This window comes from Prionailurus viverrinus, chromosome B1 (genome assembly GCF_022837055.1).
Source record: "Prionailurus viverrinus isolate Anna chromosome B1, UM_Priviv_1.0, whole genome shotgun sequence".
Lineage (NCBI taxonomy): Eukaryota > Metazoa > Chordata > Mammalia > Carnivora > Felidae > Prionailurus > Prionailurus viverrinus.
This window is the reverse complement of record NC_062564.1, coordinates 41,893,342-41,913,935: the sequence shown is the minus strand read 5'-3', so window position 1 is coordinate 41,913,935 and position 20,594 is coordinate 41,893,342. Positions and strand designations below refer to the sequence as shown.

The 20,594-nt window shown below is 39.1% G+C and overlaps 1 protein-coding gene across 1 annotated transcript in view; it reads right to left on the bottom strand.

The window, feature by feature from the left end:
• The window catches only part of ZMAT4 (zinc finger matrin-type 4), a 347,902-nt gene that overhangs the window by 218,531 nt on the left and 108,777 nt on the right, over positions 1 to 20,594 (bottom strand). Inside the window, exon 3 of the mRNA XM_047856658.1 lies at positions 8,992 to 9,081. Coding sequence (XP_047712614.1) covers positions 8,992 to 9,081 — 90 coding nt within the window. The remainder of the gene's footprint in view (positions 1 to 8,991; positions 9,082 to 20,594) is intronic.

Here is a 20,594-nt window from a genome sequence, read left to right as displayed (position 1 = left end):
CTGCAGGAGAGGCGACAGCCACCCAGTGCAAGTTCTGAACTGGAAGCCATTTGGAAACCTTCTTCTGCTTCACATCTATTATCCAATTGATCCATTTTTACTGACTTAATTATCCCTCGAATTTATGTATTTCTCATTGTTTGCTGTTGTCATTAGCCTCATCCACAGCCATCCTCTCAGTGGCCTATTGAAAGCCTGACGCTCAACCATTCACCTCTGCTCCTTTTTCCATTAATCCATTCTCTGCATCTGACATCACTGCCAGCTTCCGTCTCTGAACACCAGCAACGCTGGCTTTCATTTTCTTCCTTAAGTGTGCTGTGATTTCTTTGACTGCAGGGCCTTTGACCATGCCGTCCCCTCTGCCTGGCATTCTTCGGCCTTCCCTTGCCTCTTTGACTAGTTAAACCATCCTCACCTTTCAGACACAGCCGAAGCATCATTTGTTCAGGGAGGGTTTCTCTGATCCCAAAGACCTATGATCTCCCCATTTTGTGCTTTTCCATTACTTTCTTTCATTTGTGTATTTGTATGATTTAAAAAAAAAAATGGCCGTTTCCCCCACTACCCTATAAACTCTGTCAATACCAACTGCACGTGTTTCCTTCATCATTAAATTCTCGCAATCAACAAAGTACCTGACTCTCAGTAGGAAGTCAATTAACATTTCTTTTAAAAAGGGAATAAATGGGGCGCCTGGGTGGCGCAGTCGGTTAAGCGTCAGACTTCAGCCAGGTCATGATCTCGTGGTCCGTGAGTTTGAGCCCCGCGTCAGGCTCTGGGCTGATGGCTCAGAGCCTGGAGCCTGTTTCCGATTCTGTGTCTCCCTCTCTCTCTGCCCCTCCCCCGTTCATGCTCTGTCTCTCTCTGTCCCAAAAATAAACATTGAAAAAAAAATTAAAAAAATAAATAAAAAGGGAATAAATGAAGAATACATAGTAATATGGAGTTCTAGAGCCAAACTGTATTGTGTTTGAACCTTGGCTGTATCATTCACAACAAGGTCTGTGAGTTTACATAAGATATTTGACCTAAGCTTCAGGCGTCATCCCTTTTAAAATAGAGGCAGTAAAGATTCCTACTTGCATTTGTAAAGTTCAAATAAAATATCTATCAAGTATTTAGTATCGGGCTTGACACATAAAGAGGGCTTCATTCGTGGCCAGCTAACAAGAGAATATATCCAATGATGTGTTAGCAGTAAAATCAAAGACCGACTACACTACCTCTGTTGTGGGGGAAAAGTTATTTTCATAGCTGCCTTTGGGGGAATCCTTTTTTTCCTCCCCTCTGGATCAGATTTTAGATAGAAGTAGTAACTATGCTATATATTTTAGCATAAATGAGTTTCAGAACCACAGTGCCAAGCTAGAGACCTAGTATGGGGCCCAGAGAGTCATGTAGAGCCAAGTGCCATACTGCACATTCGCATTAATGAGCAGCTGGGTTGTTGTTTTTTTCCTTTAAATTATTATCTGTGTATTTGGAATCTCGATTCCACTTTTGGGTACAGTTTGGAGAGGAATTATTGGACTTTCCAGGACATACCACTGATTTGTAGTGACAAGAACAAGTATTCTAAATCAGGGTTATCTCAAAAAAAGTCCAGAGTCTTGGGTTACCATAAACTGGTGCTGCTGTGCCGATGGCATAAAAAACCTGGTGTCCTCATTGTGTCCACAGTGTTGCAGACTTCAAACAAATTCTTATAACGTAACCCCTTCCTAAATTTCAAGCAATCTGCACTGAAAAAAACCAAAGCAGAACAGCAAGAGTGTTGATTCTCGCTCAGGAGTTTGGAATGATACTTCCTACTGGCCAAAACCTTCAACTTTCTGGCCCCTAATAAACCAAAACTCAAAAGGAACAGAGGGCAAGGCAGCTTGAAGAGTCTGGAATGACTTAGGTCATTCTGAGCCTAGGTGGCTCAGTCAGTTGACCATCTGTGTTCAGCTCAGGTCATGATCTTGCAGTTTGTGGGTCTGAGCCCCGCATCGTGTTCTGTGCTCACAGCTCGGAGCCTGAAGCCTGCTTCAGATTCTGTGTCTCCCTCTCTCTCTGCCCACCCCCACCCCCGCTGCCCTCTCTCTGAAAAATAAATAAACATTTAAAAAAATTATTAAAAAAAAAGAGTAAGGAATGACCCAAATGTGTCATCCCTGTGAGTAGACAGATGCGCAAAAAGAGGAGTGATAACGCCCCCCTTCCTTCACCAAATCTGTCCACTTCACATGGGGGCCAGCACACTTTCTGTGAAGGGACACAGGGGAAACAGTTTAGGCTTGTGGGACATACAGTTTATCGCAACTGCCCAGCTCTGCCGCTGCCCTGTGCATAAAGCTGTAAAGGACTGAGCGTGGCCATGTTCCTAAGATTATGTCTATGGACATTAAAAGGTGAAGTTCATGTATTTTTCACTTGACAGTACATTCTTCTTTTGGTTTTTCCCCCAAACATTTAAGAATGTAAAAACCGTTCTTAGTTCGCAAACTTTACAAGAATAGGCCATGGCTACATTTGGCCAGCAGCTATTTTCTGACCCTTGTTTTAAGACACATCAATAAACACCACCTCACACTTATTGGTGCCCTAATCTTTCCTCAGGTGTTCTCCATGAACACAGCAGGCTTGCCCCTAACTGGACTAGAGAAGTTGTATATCGCACAAGAGACTAACGATCAGAACCAATAGACAAAAAATGTAAAACTCTATTAATGAACGCTACGCACTCACACACACACACACACACACACACACACACACACACACACACACACACACTTTACCATTTATCATGCAGATCCACAAACAGGAAGCTTTTATTTGAGTCCTGAACAACTCTGAGAGGTAGGCATGGCAGCATTTATAGGCCCTGATTATAACCATGGCAATTAAGGTTTAGAAAGTCCAAAACAAAGTTGTAAAACTAATATATGTAGCTGAGCCAGGGACAAAATCCCCACTTGTAGCTCTAAACACACAGCTGGAGGCCAAAGCACACAGCTTTGATGGGTAAATGTACCTATCTTTGCTAACTGCTCATGAATTTAGCTGCAGACCACTTGACAAAGCAGAAAACGTTGACAAAGTAAACATTAATATTGTACGCAGCAGACGTGCGGGCCTTTCCCCACCACCCCACGCTTCACTTTGGTCTCCACTGCTCTACTGAGTGCATTCTGTGTCCCCCAAATTCATGTCGTCCACCTCCAACAGGAGACATTTGAAAATAGGGTCTTTGCAGATTAATTACAATGAGGTCACACTGGATTATTATAGCAGCTGTCACTCGGATGACTGTCGTTCTTATAAGAAGAGAAGAGAACACATGAAGATACATGCAAGAAGGAGATCAGGTGATGACAAAAGTGGGCAGGCATGATGCAGCTCGAGCCAAGGAACACCGAAGGCTGCCAGCAACCACGAGCAGCGAGGTGAGAAGCACAGAACCGATTTTCAATCAGACCCTCCAGAGAGAGGCCCTGCCTACACCTTGATTCAGACTTGGAGCCTCAAGGACTGTGAGAAAATAAATTTCTGTTGTTTTTAGCCACCCAGTTTGTGGTAATTTGTTACAGCCATCCTGGGAAAGTAACACAGCCTCCCACCAGCATTTTATACTCTAGAAATACCTTTGAATTTTGCTTCGCTGAAGACATTACTCATTTTGGCTCCACACTCAGAAGAGCACTTTGCCCCCCCATTCACTGGGCTCACCCACGTGTATCCCTCAAGAATCAGTTCAGCGTCACTTTTTCCAGGCAACTCTGTCCTGCCCCATCCCACCAGGAAAGGTTGGGGACCCCTCCAGTGTGCTAGATGACACCCTGGGATATGTCTTGTGGGAGCACCCGTATCCATGGGAGCACCTGCACAGCCACCACACTGTCTTAAAAAACGTGACCACACATTGGATCACCCCCAACCTGAACTAGGTCCTGATCTCTCCTGGGGAAGGGCCCATGTCCTTACTAGCTGATTACCACCTATCTCAGGAAGTGGCATGGTGAGCTAGTTTGCAGAACCAGAGGAATTTTGTTTCATTTTGTTTTGTCTTTCCCCAGCCTTGTCTTTGCCACTTGCCAGCGGTATGACCAGAGTCAAGTGACTTAATTTCTCTATTTCAGTTTACTTTTCTGTAAAGTGGGGATAATGATAGTCTCCGCCCTATACAGGAGTGAGGATTAAATGTGTTAATGTATGTAAAGCATTTAGAATATAAGTAGGAGGTACCTGCTAAGCACCAGCTATTATTACTTTGCCCCAGAACAGCAGTGCTCTCTGGCTCTGGACCCAGCAATGGCTTCAATGTCTAAATATAAGACAGAATTTCAAGATATGTGGGAGAAGCCTAGGAATAGAACTTAGGGAAGCAGGGAGGGTCTCAGCCTCAGGCCTGACCAATTTGGGCAAGTCATGGTACTTCTTTGGACCTTTTTTTCACCTTCATCACAGAACAGTCGGATTAGATAGTCCTCCTGACCTGGAACCCAGGATTTTAGGGACCCATGAAACTGATCCTGGAGGTGCTCCAGCTCTGCTAAATATTCCATACCTATAGGAAATCATGTAAGTGTTTAAAAGTGAGAAGCTTGATTACACCAACCAAATGTCAAGTTTTTCCACTTAGGAGGAATTCTATTAACTCGATGTAAAAACACTATGTACTTAATACTGACTGGTGGTTTTTGTTGGCAGTTACTTATCCTTACAGAATAAAATTAAAGGTAAAATTAAATCATCCTTTTACTTAAAAATGTTGTTTCTTAAGTAGACATTTTTTTTTCCAAAGCAAGTGAGAAGATACTAAAAAGTATCTTGAAAACCTGAGACTCTCAATGAACTAGATGTGCTCTACGTTCCTTTTTGGCTCTAATGCTCACAAGATTACAGAAAATTTCTCTAAGGCAATCAACTATAACAATTTATTTCGCATTTAATTTTACTCTGTGGCCTCAGGAGGAAAATGTCTTGCTCTAAGATTTCAGGGAAAAAAAAAAACATAGAAGATCCAAATGAGCATTTGAAGCACATGAAGGGGGAATTTAAAAAGCTGGAAATACCAGGTTAGGAGGCAGAAATGAATTTTAAGTTTTTGAAAAGCAACAACAAAGTCAAACAACCTGGAGTAGAAATGACAATTGACCCTGGGAATAATCATAGGCACTTGTGTTCATGTGTATGTAGACTTGGAGTTACTGCATATTCTCAGAGGGCTAAGAAGTAGGGAGGGAGGGATGGCTGCCATTACTTATCAGCCCTATCAGTTTTAGGGATCACTGTGGGGCCAAGGTTCAGGTGCATTCAGGGACTGGAGACTCAGAAACAAGTTTTCTCTGTTTTTGGAAGTCACTCACTTTGTTGGGTAGTCAGCGTGGCCATGAAACTATTTCCAGCCAAGACTGGGCTACAAACCTGTCACAGTCCCAGGAAGCAGGGCAGTGGGGAGGATGTGCAAGGATGGAGAGGCAGGTGGAACAGAGTGTTACATTCTTCTAAGACACAGGGTATTTGTGGAGAGGGAATCAATAATAATAATGCAGGTAGAAAGAGCTTTGAAAATAAAGTGCTAAATAAATAAGTTATCTTATTTGGACCTTATGCTAAACCTGTATACTGATGTTATTTTTATCCCCATTTTATAGCCCTGTGGAAATAAACAAGACCAACCAAATGAGAAAAAGAAAGGCTATTTATTTAGAGCTTACTAGAGCAAGAATGTCAGTCACCATCACTGGCCTTGGAGAAGACTCCAAGGCAAATGGATAAGTGGGAAAGCTTTGTAACGGAATAAAGGGGAGGACTCAGGTATGCCCTGATTGGAGACTGCTTGTGTGCGGAAGCTGTAGGTAGGCGAACTAGAGGTGGACATCCTATGTGATTGTTTAGGAGTGCCTATTTGGCTTTCTCTGGCTGGTTCCAAACAGGGAGCAGGGACAAAAATTAGGAAAGCTATCAAGTATTAATCAAGTCCAGACCATTTGGGGCCTATTGTTACAGGAGTTATGGTTTGGCTTCCTGGATTGTTACTAGAGATAACGGTCTGACTTCCTACAAGTTTAACTTAGGCAGGCTTCTGGGGCTGTTTTCTATATACTAATGGGTTGGACTCCCAGGATGGTTGCTATAGGTTATGGGTCAAAGTTCTATTTTTATTTATTTATTTATTTATTTACTTATTTATTTATTTACTTATTTTATTTATTTTATTTATTTATTTATTTATTTTAGTTAAAGTATAGTTGAAACCCAATGTTATATTAGCTTCAGGTGTATCAAAGTTTTATTTCCATATGGCTGGCCATTGTTTATTTGCATATTAAGCCTTTCAACCCTAAGGTATGAGTCTGTACAAAAGAAAGTTGGCCAAATAATTACCAGTTTCAACTTTCACAGCCCCAGTGAGGGACTGGGGTGGCTTCCATGCTATATCCAGCATGTCAAAATGCCTAAGGTAAATGATGTATTTACCTATGAAATGATGCACAAACAAACCCTCATAAAATCATCAACAATCTCTTTCAAAAAGTAGAGTCATTATGTTGCTTTTCCTGTTTACTGATTTGGTCTTATACTATGATTACAGAAAGCTATAGAATATGATTTAATAAATAAATCGTTGGCAGGAATGTCTGGGTGGCTCAGTTGATGAAGTGTCTGACTCTTGATTTCAGCTCAGGTCATGATCTCATGGTTTGTGAGTTAGAGCTCCATGTTGGGCTCTGCACTGACAGCACAGAGCCTGCTTGAGATTCTTTCTCTCCTTCTCTCTCTTCCCCTCCCCTGCTTACACACGCACATATGCTCTCTCTGCCTCTCCTGTCCACTCTTGCAAAATAAATAAATAAACATTAAAAAAAACCAGACCATTAGTAGATCCAAGTTTTCAAAACTCAGGATACACCAGAGGAAAAAGTTCTCAAAGGGGTCTTTGGTAAAGAATCTTTGCAAATACTTCCTGCTCTAAAAATCCAAACATCTTCCCCTCCATAAATCATTCCCAGTGCTACTGGCAGAACCAGGGCGTGAGTGGGTAAATCATGGGTCTGACCAGAATGGCAGAGACCATGTCCTCAAGTAACACCAGTTGAGTCCCAGTGTCCCCCTTCTGTCTGCCCAGTCAAGCCCTCCCTAGGAGCTCAGACATAAGTAAGTACAACATTCATGATTAGAACTTGAGCAGATAGAAAATAATCTGTGTTCCAAGAGCTAATTGTCAAATGTATATGAACCCTATTGTTTTTGACTATTATGATAAGACATGAAAAAGCTACTGAATGAAGTGACATGGGCATCATTGCTGGATAATTTCAGAGAAAAGGAACTAATTCTGTCCTCTCCACTAATGGAAAGATGGAAAGCAGGACTCTGCTGTAGCTACAAGATTCTTATACTACATGAAAGCTGGCTCAGGTCAACACTCCTGAGGTTTAATAAGTTATTTTGATAGGAATACACCCAAGAATGCACCTGTCTCCTCCCCTACCCCCCACCTCCTCCAACTGGTACCATCCATTCAAGCCCAAGGACCCCACCTCAAATGCCAACTCTCAGTAACACCATCCCCAAGCAACTCTTCCTGGCATGGATAACTTGCCCTTTGTCTCCATGGGATTTTGTGTAGAATCTTAAACACCTACACTGTGCAATTACAGTAATTTTTTTTTATACAATGTTGATCTCCCTCACTCCACTCTGAGTTTCTTTAAGGCAAATCTGGGCCTTATTCATCTCTCTTTCCTCAGTACTTTGCATATAACAGTACACCTCACAGAAGCCCAGTGAGGAAAGGGTGATTATTATAGTCTCATTGAGGAAACAGGTTGAGAGAGATCAATTATTTGCCCAAGGTCATAAGGCTAAGAGCTGACAGAACCAGTCTCTGTCCCACTTCTTAGCAGCTTGAAAAGTTTTTGTGACATCTTTTCCCTCTAATAAGCTCTAAATGCTGCTTCACCAAGGCAGTAAAGACAACTCCACAGTGTTCCAGATTAGCCTGCGCATGAATAGCTCGTGTGCGATGTAAGAGGCGTGCTTGGAATTCGTTAACACCAGCCCTGATGCTCACTACTCATGGTCATCCACAGTTCTCTTGTTCTCTCTTTTTCTCTTGTGAAGAACACACAAGTGTGGTTCTTGTCAAGTGTCTTCAATGATCATATATTAATTTTTAATAAGGAAAGAAGACTGCCATCTATAAGGCAGCAGAAGGAGAAAGGAATCACAAGCATAAGCAAGAGTGTAGGGCATAAATTCTATGCCTGCAGCCTCCTCAGTGCTCAAAGGACAAGCGATTTCTGTTTCATCTGCAGTGTTTATCACAGAGGACCTCTGCAATGGATGGATATGAATATTCCACTCATTAGGAAAAGTAAGCCCTACTGGGAGGAAGGAATATTTATTTACCAGTCCCTGCTTTGGCCTGGCTGAAGTAAACCCTTTGCTCTGACCTTACATCCTCAAAGCAACTTCCTAATTGTCATTTTATTCCCAAGTAAATGTTCCCTCAGGGAGAGGGGCACTGATCAAAACCCTCAGTATTTTTATTTGCAAGATGTGCACAGTATTTACAAAGGAACGAATTGGCATTCAGTTTTAGACACCAAAGGAAAAATAAAATATGTTAATAGCAAAGTATCTGATATTTCTGGCAGGTTTTCTCCTTAGGCCATCCTTCCTACTTTTGTTTATCTTCTGATGGCTCCTGCCTTCCCTTAGCCAGCTGCTCTCTGTTCCTTCTGTACATTCTTTCTCGGCTCTGCCCTAGTGTGGAATCATCACAAAGTTCTCCAACACCATACTGGCAAGTTTGGGCGGGAAAAAGGGAAAAGACTTGCTTACATGTAACATTTTCTGTAGTATTTAATGAGAATAATTTCTACTCACTTAGCTTTTCTGCTAAGGTGGACATGACTATACTTCCTAGACTTGCAAAGTTCTTAGCAAATGGAACAAATCATCTAAGGTTATCGGATGGTGCCAGATACTCACATTTTCTGACCGGAGCCTCTTGGCAGGACACCCGCCATCCCTGGGGTGAAGCATGTAATACAGTCGGACTTTGCTTGCATGTTTTCGACTCTGGGAAGGAAAAGCAGAAGCAAATACTATGAAAGAGAAAGCATTTTAAACCCTTGGAAACTTAGCCAGTGACCGTTAAGTGCAAAGTAGTACTTTCATTAAAAACACTTCCCCACACTCCTGAGGATTACGTGGGGTGAAGTTTCACATAGGTTTAGTGACTTGCCCAAAGTTATAAAGCCAACATAATTTCAGGATTAGAAAACACAGTTAAAGAAGAAAGTTAAAGTTAAAACACTGGGATCTTGAAGCATAGGGTGCGTAATATATTTAATTGTCCTCAAAATAAGAATGGGTCAGCAGAGAGAACAATACAAGGATCAACTGTGATGGAAAGCTTAGATCCCCTGCCTTGTCTCACCCTCCCACTTCCCTGCCATGAGGATCTTGGGACAGTGCCCCCCCTCCCCCTCCTGGGAGTTGGCACTCATAGTATCTCCAACAGAAGGCTTTATCTCTGGTTCTCCCATGCTAGATAGAGCCTCCTTAATAAGCTATCAAAAGAGATCTTCCCAAGTCAGATATCATAAGCAAACAAAAGATATCATATGCAAGCCCGAGGACTGATCAGAGCCCAAGTTGCATGCAAGCAGGCAAAGCAGTTGAACAAATAAAGCTCCACATCCTGTAGGATCAGCAGGACTATGGGTTTCTGCCTGTATTGAATGGTCCACACCCAGCATGGAGAATTGACCTCGTCTTAGTTCTATCTTTCTTCTACTACTTTGCTCAACAGGGAGCCCACCTGAACTTCCCACACCTTTAAAGAACCCTACAGTTTTAACTCCCAAGTTGCTACCTGTGGCAGGATGGTAGAGTGAAAAGAGCACCACCAGTAACAAGTTCAGATCCCAAGTGCAGCTCCACCACCATCTGGCTGTGTGATATTGAGCAAGTCAGTCTAATTTGTTTAAAGCTAAAATGACTCTCTTTTTCTCGGTGTACAAAATGAACGTGATATTTATTAGGGTTGCTGTGAGAATCAAATGAGGCAGCGCCTATGAAAAACTGCAGTCCATATAATGCTTAACGTGTCTCACCAGCAAGTGCACCAATCCTGAACTCTGAATCTGCACTGCTCTGATGTGCATTCTCCTTGAATCCATCACTATCTAATTCCCATCGCCTATCCCTTTCCTTTGCTCAGGGCTGATTTCTTTCTTCTCCAGGCATTGGTTCTGCTTTGCCTTTACTTACAGTTGGGGCCCAGCCAAGCTCCTGCAATGATGGTTTGCCTTCATGGATTAGCCACAAAGGCAAAATGATTTTCAGAGAACGCAAGGCAAATTGCAACTTGTTTACAGGATATGATATAAATCCCTCTGTCTCATTTTCCTTCTTTATCACATTTTTCATCCCCTTATTGTGCCCAAAGCAAGAAAACCATGCTTCTAAAACAGTCCTTGAACACTTTCAAGGCCTTTAAATGGGTTTAAAATTGTTAATGGAACATGAATGATATTACAGACATATAAAGGTACTGGAGTGTGATTTTGAAATACATTTGTAGCCATTTCCAGGTTGTATTATAAGTTTTAATCACGGGTTACCTGGAGTCTTGTTTGCCTGGGAGATTGGTAGGACAGTGAAATAGAGACCTATGTGGACCTGTGCCAGATGATTTCAACAGCATTGTTCAGCTGCTGCATGGTTCTGAGAATGATGGAGTGCAGACTGGTACAGTTTTTTGCAGATAAATATGTTGATTACTAAAATCTGTATACAGTTTCCAGTTTTGTTAGTTTTTTGGAGGTAAGGAGTAGTGGTAAAGTTAAGAATACTGCTACAGTCAAAAAGAGAAAAAAGAACCATTAAACACCTGCAGGATGCTGAATGTGGCCACAGAGCCTGGGCTGGTGAAAAGCACAACAGACAGGTAATTAGTGAAAAGACAAAGCAGTACCAGTGTGAGCTCAAAGCCAGCGGAAGTGGGCTTTCAAAGTTTCATTTGTTCCCTTAGAAGAATGTATCACATTACCTACCACCATCAATCTACTCAAAGCCCTGGATTCCTAGACAACAAAATCACATCCAAATTGGAAATCTCATAATGTGGCCTGTTTCATGGTTGGAGTTCTTCTCTTTGCTAAAATACTACATTTCTTTCCAAAAGATTCTTCCCAGCAAAGGCAGAGCTCACTGGATTATTTAATTGCAGCTTGACAAAACTAGTAAGAACCCATTAGCTAAAAAGAAAAGGGAAGCAAATGATAAGTCTGCTGTAAAGCCATTAGTGATGAGAGATGTTGGGATTTGAGTCTTATTAGCAATTTTCTTCATTAAAGGCCAGTTTTTCTCCTCAGCGCTGCCAGCCTCTAATTTTGACAGAAGGACTGACTGCCCTCCAGGTACTGTCTTTGTCCTTGTGTATGGGTGAAGAAAAACAGTGCTTTGGAAAATCCCACCTCATTCAGGAATGATGGCAGAGACATCTTAGTTCATCATTTCTCTGTTTCTCTATTGCCTGGTCTTCCTTATTGCCTCTGCTCTCCTGCAGCTTTTCCTGGGCTGCCTGAACGGGGTCCAATGCCTTTCCCACCCACAAGCCAACCCTAGCTTCAGGCAGACAGTAAAAGCTCCAAAGGCAGTCCACTTCTCAGTGAGAAGAGTGTGGAGCCACCCTTCCAGTTAGACTGATTCAAACCCAACACCACTTCCAAATGATGTTGGTTGAGAAAGAGAAAGAGGCAGCTATCAGAATGCTCTCAGGCCCCCTATAATTCCTCTGCCTCAGCTCAGGATCCAGCCCTGCTAGTGAGTCCTCTCCTTTTTTCCTGGCATACTCACCTCTACCTCAAGGTGGGGCATACTGAGTAACCCACAGCGTCTTCCCCCACTTGGCTCCTCTCAACCCCTTACCCACAGAAATTGGTTGAAAGTTGACATCGTAACCTCACTCCTTCCAATTTATTCTAAAACCAAGCAAACAAAAATATTTCCACAAAATGTTAAACTTAGATTTGAGCAAAGATGTTCATTGCAGCATTGAGCTAGAAACAACAACTCAGGGAGGTAGCTACATGTTGGACAAGAGGCTGGTTAAAGAAGCCACGGGATGCCCTTATGTTCAGTTGGAGATTGAAAAAGTGCTTCCTACATACTGAATGTTGAACGGAAAATGCTAAACTGAAAATTGTTTATGTACTGTGATTAAGATTATGTAAATATTTGTAAGTATATAAGTAAGAGGTGGAAAATCAAGCATGGGTAGAGAAAGTATGGATGGTTTTCATTTTTTTATTTTTACAACCAATTTTCCCTTAACATAAAAGTAATAACTTCACAATGCTCAAGCCATTGTAATTTCTCAATAAGTATACTTTCTACTCACAATGATTGTAATTAGTAAAAAGCACACTGATCTGAAATGCTTTTATACTTATATATTCATATACTGGCATAATTGACCACATTTCCAGCTACCCGTTAACATCTTATCAACATTCAAATGCATGATTTTTTTCACTGCAATACTTGCTGATTAGATGAGACTACTTAGCCCAAGAGCAATACACATTACTTTAAATATTAAAACTTTCTTTGGGAACATACAAATGTTATGGTAAATACGTGTCCTTTTCACAATGCGATCATTTCCACTTCCTGTGTACAAATGGAGTCTCTACGGAGACAGTGCGCAAATGCCATCCAGACAACCAACCTGGAAGGAAAACAACTTCTGAAACAGATTTATGTCATCCAAGTAATATGAACAACAAAAGCAAATCCTTATGACTTTTTCAAATTTATTAATACCTCACACATGCACTGCTTTTAAGAGTTTAAAAAGACAAATTGCCAACTGCAAGGAAATGCAAGGAGACAAAAGGACCTTACATGTTAAATGTACATATGACAGAGTGTCAGGGAAGAAAAGGGCCATTTCTTTAAGGGAAAAGACATGAAAACGAAATTACAATCTCTTTTGCTTGCACCAAAAGTCAGTCCCTGGTTCTCGCATTAATATTTGCATTTTAAGTAAAAGTCATTACTTTCATTCAAACCACATCAACTTTAAGCTTCCCAGAGAGGTCAGAAATTACCAACTCTTCCATTTTAATTAAAGCCTTTGCCCCTGATGCTGGGCATTGTGCAGGGGGCAGACCTATCTGCAGATTAGTTTCTTTGGCTGAAACAATCTCTTGGCACTCAAAGAAATCATCTAAAGTGGAAATTCAGGCCAGCCTTCTCTTTGGGGGGATAAAGAACAAGACAAACCTCTATTTCCGATGTATTGTGTGAAAGAAGGGGGTGGACCACATGGAAATAGAATGGCTTTGTGCTTCACCTAAATAGCCATCTCCCATTATCACATACCCTTAAAAAATTCACAACTCAAATTTGCTTCCAGCAAGGCTACTGATTTCTGGTCTCATAAAATGTGAAGATAACAAAGCAACTTAGTATTTGCATAATGCTCCAAACAGCCTTCAAAGCCCTTTGACATTTACCATTTCATTTTATCCTCAAATCACAGTTGTGAGGCTGGCAGGAGAGGTGTTATTTCAAATAAGCTTTAAGATCCATTCCTGATTCCCTAGTTAAGTCTTCACCATTTTATTTCATCATAGGTATCTAATTATACCTCTTCCAAAAACCAGCTAAAATAAGCCTTTTCCTAAAAGAAAAAGGGAAAACCTGGAACAGACTGATAATTACAGAGGAGTGATACTCACATGCCAACCAATTTTGAACTGTTTCTACTCATTCTAGGGTGAAGACGAGCCACTTAAGGGAAGGACGACAAATACCAAGGGTCTAACTCCCCAGCTACCCAAGAATGACTGGCTGATGTGAGATGGGCTCCATCTCTCAAGAAAAAGGAGAAGGCACCCTGGCAGAACCCCACTTAACATTCCCAGGGTTGAGGGCCCCAGGGCTGAGCCCTGGAAAAGCTGGAGCACAACTTCACTGGGAAGTCAAGGTTCAGTACAGAGAAAACCACAAGTGTGCAAGATTCCCTCTGATGACTGTGACTCTTTCCTAAAGTGATGCATCTTTCCTTATTATCACAGAAAGGAGGCTGGATACAGAAACTCCCTGTACCTAGAGTGAACCAACTAAAATTCTCAGAAGAAATAAATAAGAAATAAATGTTCTCTGCTGGAAATGCCCAAGGACCCGGGTTTCAGACCTCCTACACAGGCCACTGAAATGGTCTTACAAACGGAATCAGATCAGAAGATCCTGAAAGCTTTCAGACATACCATGAAAGGATCAAAGGCCAATCCTCACACACTAGAGACAAGTGACAGGCCCTCATAACCTCTGTTCACCAAGGATCAGTAGCACCTAGGAAATAATTCTGTATTGGAAAAAGAAGACTTTGGAAAAACTTCCAAGGAAAAAACATCAAGAAATTATTTGCAAAACATTTCCCACAATAAATAGAAGTACATTTTAAATGGCACAGTCTTTGTGCTGTTTAATGCTGAGGGTAAAAGCTAAAAGATGAGATAAGACAGCTGATTGAAATAAAGATGTACTGCTTGCGTTAATAAAGAAAGAACATTAAAAATATCATGGCTTGATTTTGAAAGTCTTTTCACAGCAACAGGAGCAGAATCAACACTGCAGATCGGTGTGTTATTCAATATAGAGACACTTCTTAGAATGCAGAGGGATAGAATAAAGGAGTGGAAAATAGCGATACTGGAGATCTTACATATGAAAGATCAGAACAAATAGAATAAAAAGTCCAAGAATAGAACCAATAATTTGGAACAAAAAGAAAACTAGAAATATATATATATACATATATACACATATATATGTATATATATACATATATATGTGTGTATATGTACATGTGTATACGTGTGTGTGTGTGTGTGTGTGTATATATATATATATAAACTTTGTAATTGGAAAGTTTTGTGAACAATGAAGAAAAAGAAGGACTGATGGAGCATAAAAAATAGGTGTTTTAATCTGAAATACATGTAAGAGGCAAACCATAAAGTAGGAAAAATATTTGCAAAAGTAAAATAAAATGGTTTAGTACCTAAGATAGAGCACTCTAACAAATTTATAAGAAAAATAGCTTAAAATAGGCAAAAGATAGGAATTGCAGAAAAGCAAACAGCTAAAAAAGACTTATAAAAAGTTCACCCAAATTCTACCTTATAACTTTTAAACTAAAAAATATATCTTTTTCACCATTAAATTGACAAATATTTACAAAACAAACATATCTATATTTATGAAGCTACAGAAAAATGAAACTTCTTGTACAGAGTTATTAGGCATGTAAACTAATATAAGATTCCAGGATGGAAATTTTGCAATATGTATTCATAAGGGAAAAAAAATTGTTCAATCCAACAATTCTACTTCTATGAATTTATTTTAAGAAAGCAGAGTTATGTTTTGCCATTTATTTATAAGTGAAAGCGGGAAAATAAATTACGTATCCTAAGTGAGAGGGATAAACATTTTATCTGTGTGATAGATTACCAAACTGCCATCAAGAAATTATTGTAATATCGATGACATTTTTAAAAAATCTATGAAATCATACTAAGAAAAAAGGTCCCTCTGAAACCAGAATATAAATGATGCCAAGTTTTTTAACAATAGAATCTATCTACATACATATTGAGATAAATAAATAGATAGATAGATAGATAGATGTGTGTGTGTGTGTGTGTGTGTGTGTGTGTGTGTGTGTGTATTTAGCATAGACATAGGAAAAGTCTAGGGAGAAACATACCAAAGGGTTAACATTGTTTATCATGGATCACAGGTGATTTCAATTGTTCTTATACACACTTATTTTTTTTTCCTTTTACCATAAAACACTATTACAATACAATTGACTATATTCTCTATGCTATGCCTTATCTGCATGACTTATTTATCCCATACCTGGAAGCCTGTATCTCCCACTCCTCTTCACCCATCTTGCCCATCACACTGTCCCCTTCCACTCTGGAAACCACCAATTTCCTCTCTGTATTTATGTCTGTTTCTGCTTTTTTGTTTGTTCATTTGTTTTTCTAGATCCCACATATAAAGAAATCATATGATATTTGTTTTTCTCTTATTTCACTTAGTATTTTATCCTCTACTTCCATCCATGTGGTTGAAATGACAAGCTTCTCATTCTTTTTTTTTCTGGCTGAGTAATATTCTATTACACACACACACATGCACACACACACACACACACCCCACATTTTCCATTTTTTAATTCACATATAATTAACATAGAAAATTATATTAGTTTCAGATGCACAATAATTCAAAAGTTGTATACATTTCTCAGTGCTCACCAAAATAAGTGCACTCCTAATCCTCTTTATCTTTTTTATTATGTGTGTGTGTGTGTGTGTATAAATGCCACACCTCCTTTATCTATTCATCTATCAGTGGACACTTGGGTTGCTCCCCTATCTTGACTATTGTAAAAAGTACTGCAATAAACAGGGGTGCTTGTAATTGTTCAAATTAGCGTTTGCTAACATTTTGTTGAGGATTTTTGCACCAATGTTCAACAGGATATTGGCCTATAGTTTTCCTTTTGTGTAGTGTCTTTACCTGGTTTTGTTATCAGTAATGCTGGACTCATAAACCATCTTTCCTCTTCTATTTTTTGGAATAATCTGAGAAGAATAGGTATTAACTCTTCTTTAAATGTTTGGTAGAATTCACCTGTGAAGCCATCTGGTCCTGGACTTTTTGAGTACTTTATTACTGATTCAATTTCATTGCTAGTAATTGGTCTGTTCAACTGTCCTATTTCTTCTCAATTCAGTTTTGTAAAGTTATATGTTTTTAGGAATTTAGTCCATTTCTTCTAGGTTGTCTAATTTGTAGGCATATAATTTTCATTATATTCTCATAATCATTTTTATCTGTGTGGTGTCAGTTGTTATTTCTCCTCCTTCATTTCTGATTTTATTTACTTGCATTTTCTCTCTTATTCTTTTGATGAGTCTGGCTAAAAGTTTATCAATTTCACTGATCTTTTCAAAGAATAAGCCTGGTTTCATTGATCTGTTCTATTGTTTCTTAATTTCTATTTCATTTATTTCTGTCTTAATCCTTATTATTTCCTTTCTTCTCTTGCTCTTGTTTGTTCTTTTTCTAGCTCCTTTATGTGTAAGTTTAGGTTGTTTGACTTTTTTCTTGCTTCTTGAGGTAGTCCTGTGTTACTACAATCTTCATTCTTACAACAGCTTTTTCTGCATCCCAAAGATTTTGGATCCTTGTGTTTTCATTTCCATTTGTCTGCATGTATTATTTAATTTTCTCTTTAATTTCTTGGTCGACCCATTCATTGTTTAGTAGCATGTTATTTAACCTCCGTGTAGTTGTATTCTTTCCAGACTTTTTCTTGTGATTGATTTCTAGTTTCATACCATCATGGTCAGAAAAGATGCATGAAATTATGTCAATCTTTTTAAATTTATTGAGACTTGATTTTCAGCCAAACATATGATCTGTTCTGGAGAATGTTCCATGTGTACTTGAAAATAATGTGTATTCTGCTGTTTGGGGATTAAATATTTTGAATATATCTATTAAGTCTATCTGATCCAATGTGTCATTTAAAGCCATTGTTTCCTTTTTTTATTTTCTGTCTGTATGATCTATCCATTGATATAAGTGAGGTGTTGACTTTAACAATATTACTGAATTGCTTCCTTACCTCTGTTAATCATTGTTTTATATACTTAGGTGTTGCTTTGTTGGGTGCAAAAATACTTACAATTGTTGTTTTGTCTCTTTTGGATTGTTCTCCTTATCATAAAGTAGTAGGCCTTGTTTTCTTATCCATTTAGTCACCCTATGTCTTGATTGGAGCATTTAGGCCCCTTATATGTAAAGTATTTATTGATAGGTAAGTACTTATTGCCATTTTGTTACTTGTTTTATGGTTGTTTTTGTAGTTCTTCTCTGTTCGTTTCCTCTCTTGCTCTCTTCCCTTGTAGCTTGATGGCTTTCTTTAAGGATATATGTGGATTCCTTTCTGTTTATTTTTTGCCTATCTGTTATAGTATACCACATTTTCTTTACCTATTTATCTATCGATAGACAATTGTGTTGCTTCCATATGTTGGCTGTTATAAATGATGCTGCAATAAACATAGGGGGCATACATCTTTTTGAATTAGTGATTTCATTTTCTTTGGATAAATACCCAGTAGTGGAATTACTGGATCGTATGATACTTCCATTTTTAATTTTTTGAGGAAACTCTATACTGTTTTCCACAGTGACTACATCAACTTACATTCCCGAGACATCTTTACCAAGTCTTGTTATTTCTTGTCTTTTTTTATCCCATTCTGACAGGTGTAAAATGATACCTCATTGTGACTTTAATTTGCATTTCCCTGATGATAAGTGATGTTGAGCCATCTTTTTGTGTGTCTGCTATCTGTACATCTTCTTTGGAATAATGTCACAAATATGTCTTCTGCCCATTTTTTAATTGGATTATTTGTGGGGTTTTGTGTGTGTTGACTTGTAGAACTTCTTTATATATTTTGGATATTAATCCCTTATTGGGCATATCATTTGCAAATATCTTCTCCCATTCAGTAGGTAGCCTTTTAATTTTGTTAATTTTTTAATATGTGTTTTTTTTTTAATTTTCCAAATTCTTTAAGGAACCTAATCATTCCAGTAATTAGAGGGAGGGGGGAATCACAGTTTTAAAGATTCAGTCGAGCATTGATGATTTATCATTCTAATAGTCTTACCTTAAGATAAGTATAATAAGTCTCAAAAGATCAAGGGACTTGCTCAAGATCCCACAACTTATACATTCTCAGAGAATAGGGATTATATGTGTTTTGTTCATTGTTGTATTCTTATCAACCATCACACATAGTCAGTGCTCAGAAAAGGTTTGTCAGCTGAGTGACTAAAGGCATGAATGAAAAAATGAGACAATCCCAGAACAAGAGCCAAAGACCCTTGATTAATCAAAACAATAGTTTGAAAGTGGTGTGTACATCATTGTTATAGATTCCCTCTATTCTAAAATGAAATCAAACCCATTACTCATCTATTTCCATCTCTGTACCCCACTGCTGCAGTGTAGGTCAGAAAGAAGCAGGGAGCCTGCAGACCAGAAAGCATTCTAAGTAACAATTCCTGCAGGCATTTTGCAGAGTGTGTACATTGGAGGAAAAACTCTCAGCAGGTGAATTGATGAAGATTGTGCATGAAGCATAAATGCTAAAGCAACTGAGGAATTGCTACAACTGGTCAAAAAGTCAAGATTCAGAGTAAGTCATATTGCCAACAACACCATGGCACATATAGATCCAGCTTGTTCAGGTAGAGGAGGTTTGGGACAGGACACAGTCAATTCCTCCACTATTTCTAAGAATTTCCCACTCACCAGATGCTGCCTTGGTAAAGTCTCCTTTAACCTGTGGTCAGATAATATTTCTCTTAATTTTTAATTATAGAATCTTGGGCATTTATGCTGTATACACTGAACTGTGTCTCTCCCGAAATTCATATTGAAGGTCGAATCCTCAATGTTACTCTATGTTGGAGATAGACTCCTTACAGAGTTAACTAAGATTGAACAGGTTCAGAAAAGGTGGGGCCCTAATTCAATAGAACTGGTATCCTTTTAAGATGAGGAAGAGACACCAGAGATCTCTTCTTCTTTCCATATGCACAGAGTAAAGGCCATGTGAGGACACACCAAGAGGGCAGCCTTTCTGCAGACTAAGAAGAGACACCACCAAAAAATAACCCTGCTGGCACCTCACTCTCAAACTTCTAGTCTCGAGAACTGTGAGAAAAAAAACACCTGTTGTTTAAGCCACCATTCTGTGGGATTTTGTTATAGTAACCTGAGGTAAGACATGTGTCTCCCTTTCAACTAGATGATCTCTTGGAGTCTTACTTCTTGTATACAGTAATCAGTCCATTTTTCAAAAGCAAAGTTTCTAGAATTAGGTAATTTCAATTTTTCTGAAATTTTTTTGAAAAGCATTTGAAATGAGAATACTTATCTTAAACCAGTATTAGGAAAAATTAATTTTTGTTGGAGAAAAATGTATATAGTCAGATGTGCAATATGCATGACTGTAAAAACATGTTTGCATTAAATCTGTACTTTTATCTGCCTACACAAGTGACTACATCAATGCATTACAATTTTAAATCAAAGTCTTGCAACTCAAAAAATTATATTACCACCAAAGTGCACAGGAACCATTTTTCTGTAGTGTGAGGATAGAGCTAAATATGTCTCCATTATGTCTGCGCATTTTAAGCAGAATCGCATGAAAAGTAAGAAAACACTGGAGGATAAATAATACGGCATACCTTATCTAGACCTCTTTTTTGCTGTTTGGGGAAAAAATGATATTTACCCACAGGCCCTTTTTAAAGAAATTAAAGTTAGAGATAAGGAGAAAAATAAAGCCAGTGTGATCAGTAATTAAAGTCAAGGAAGACTGGGTGATTTGCAGCAACAAAGCTATAAAATCCTTGTGAAATGTGAAAGCTTAAGCAACATGAGCCGATCTTGGACTATC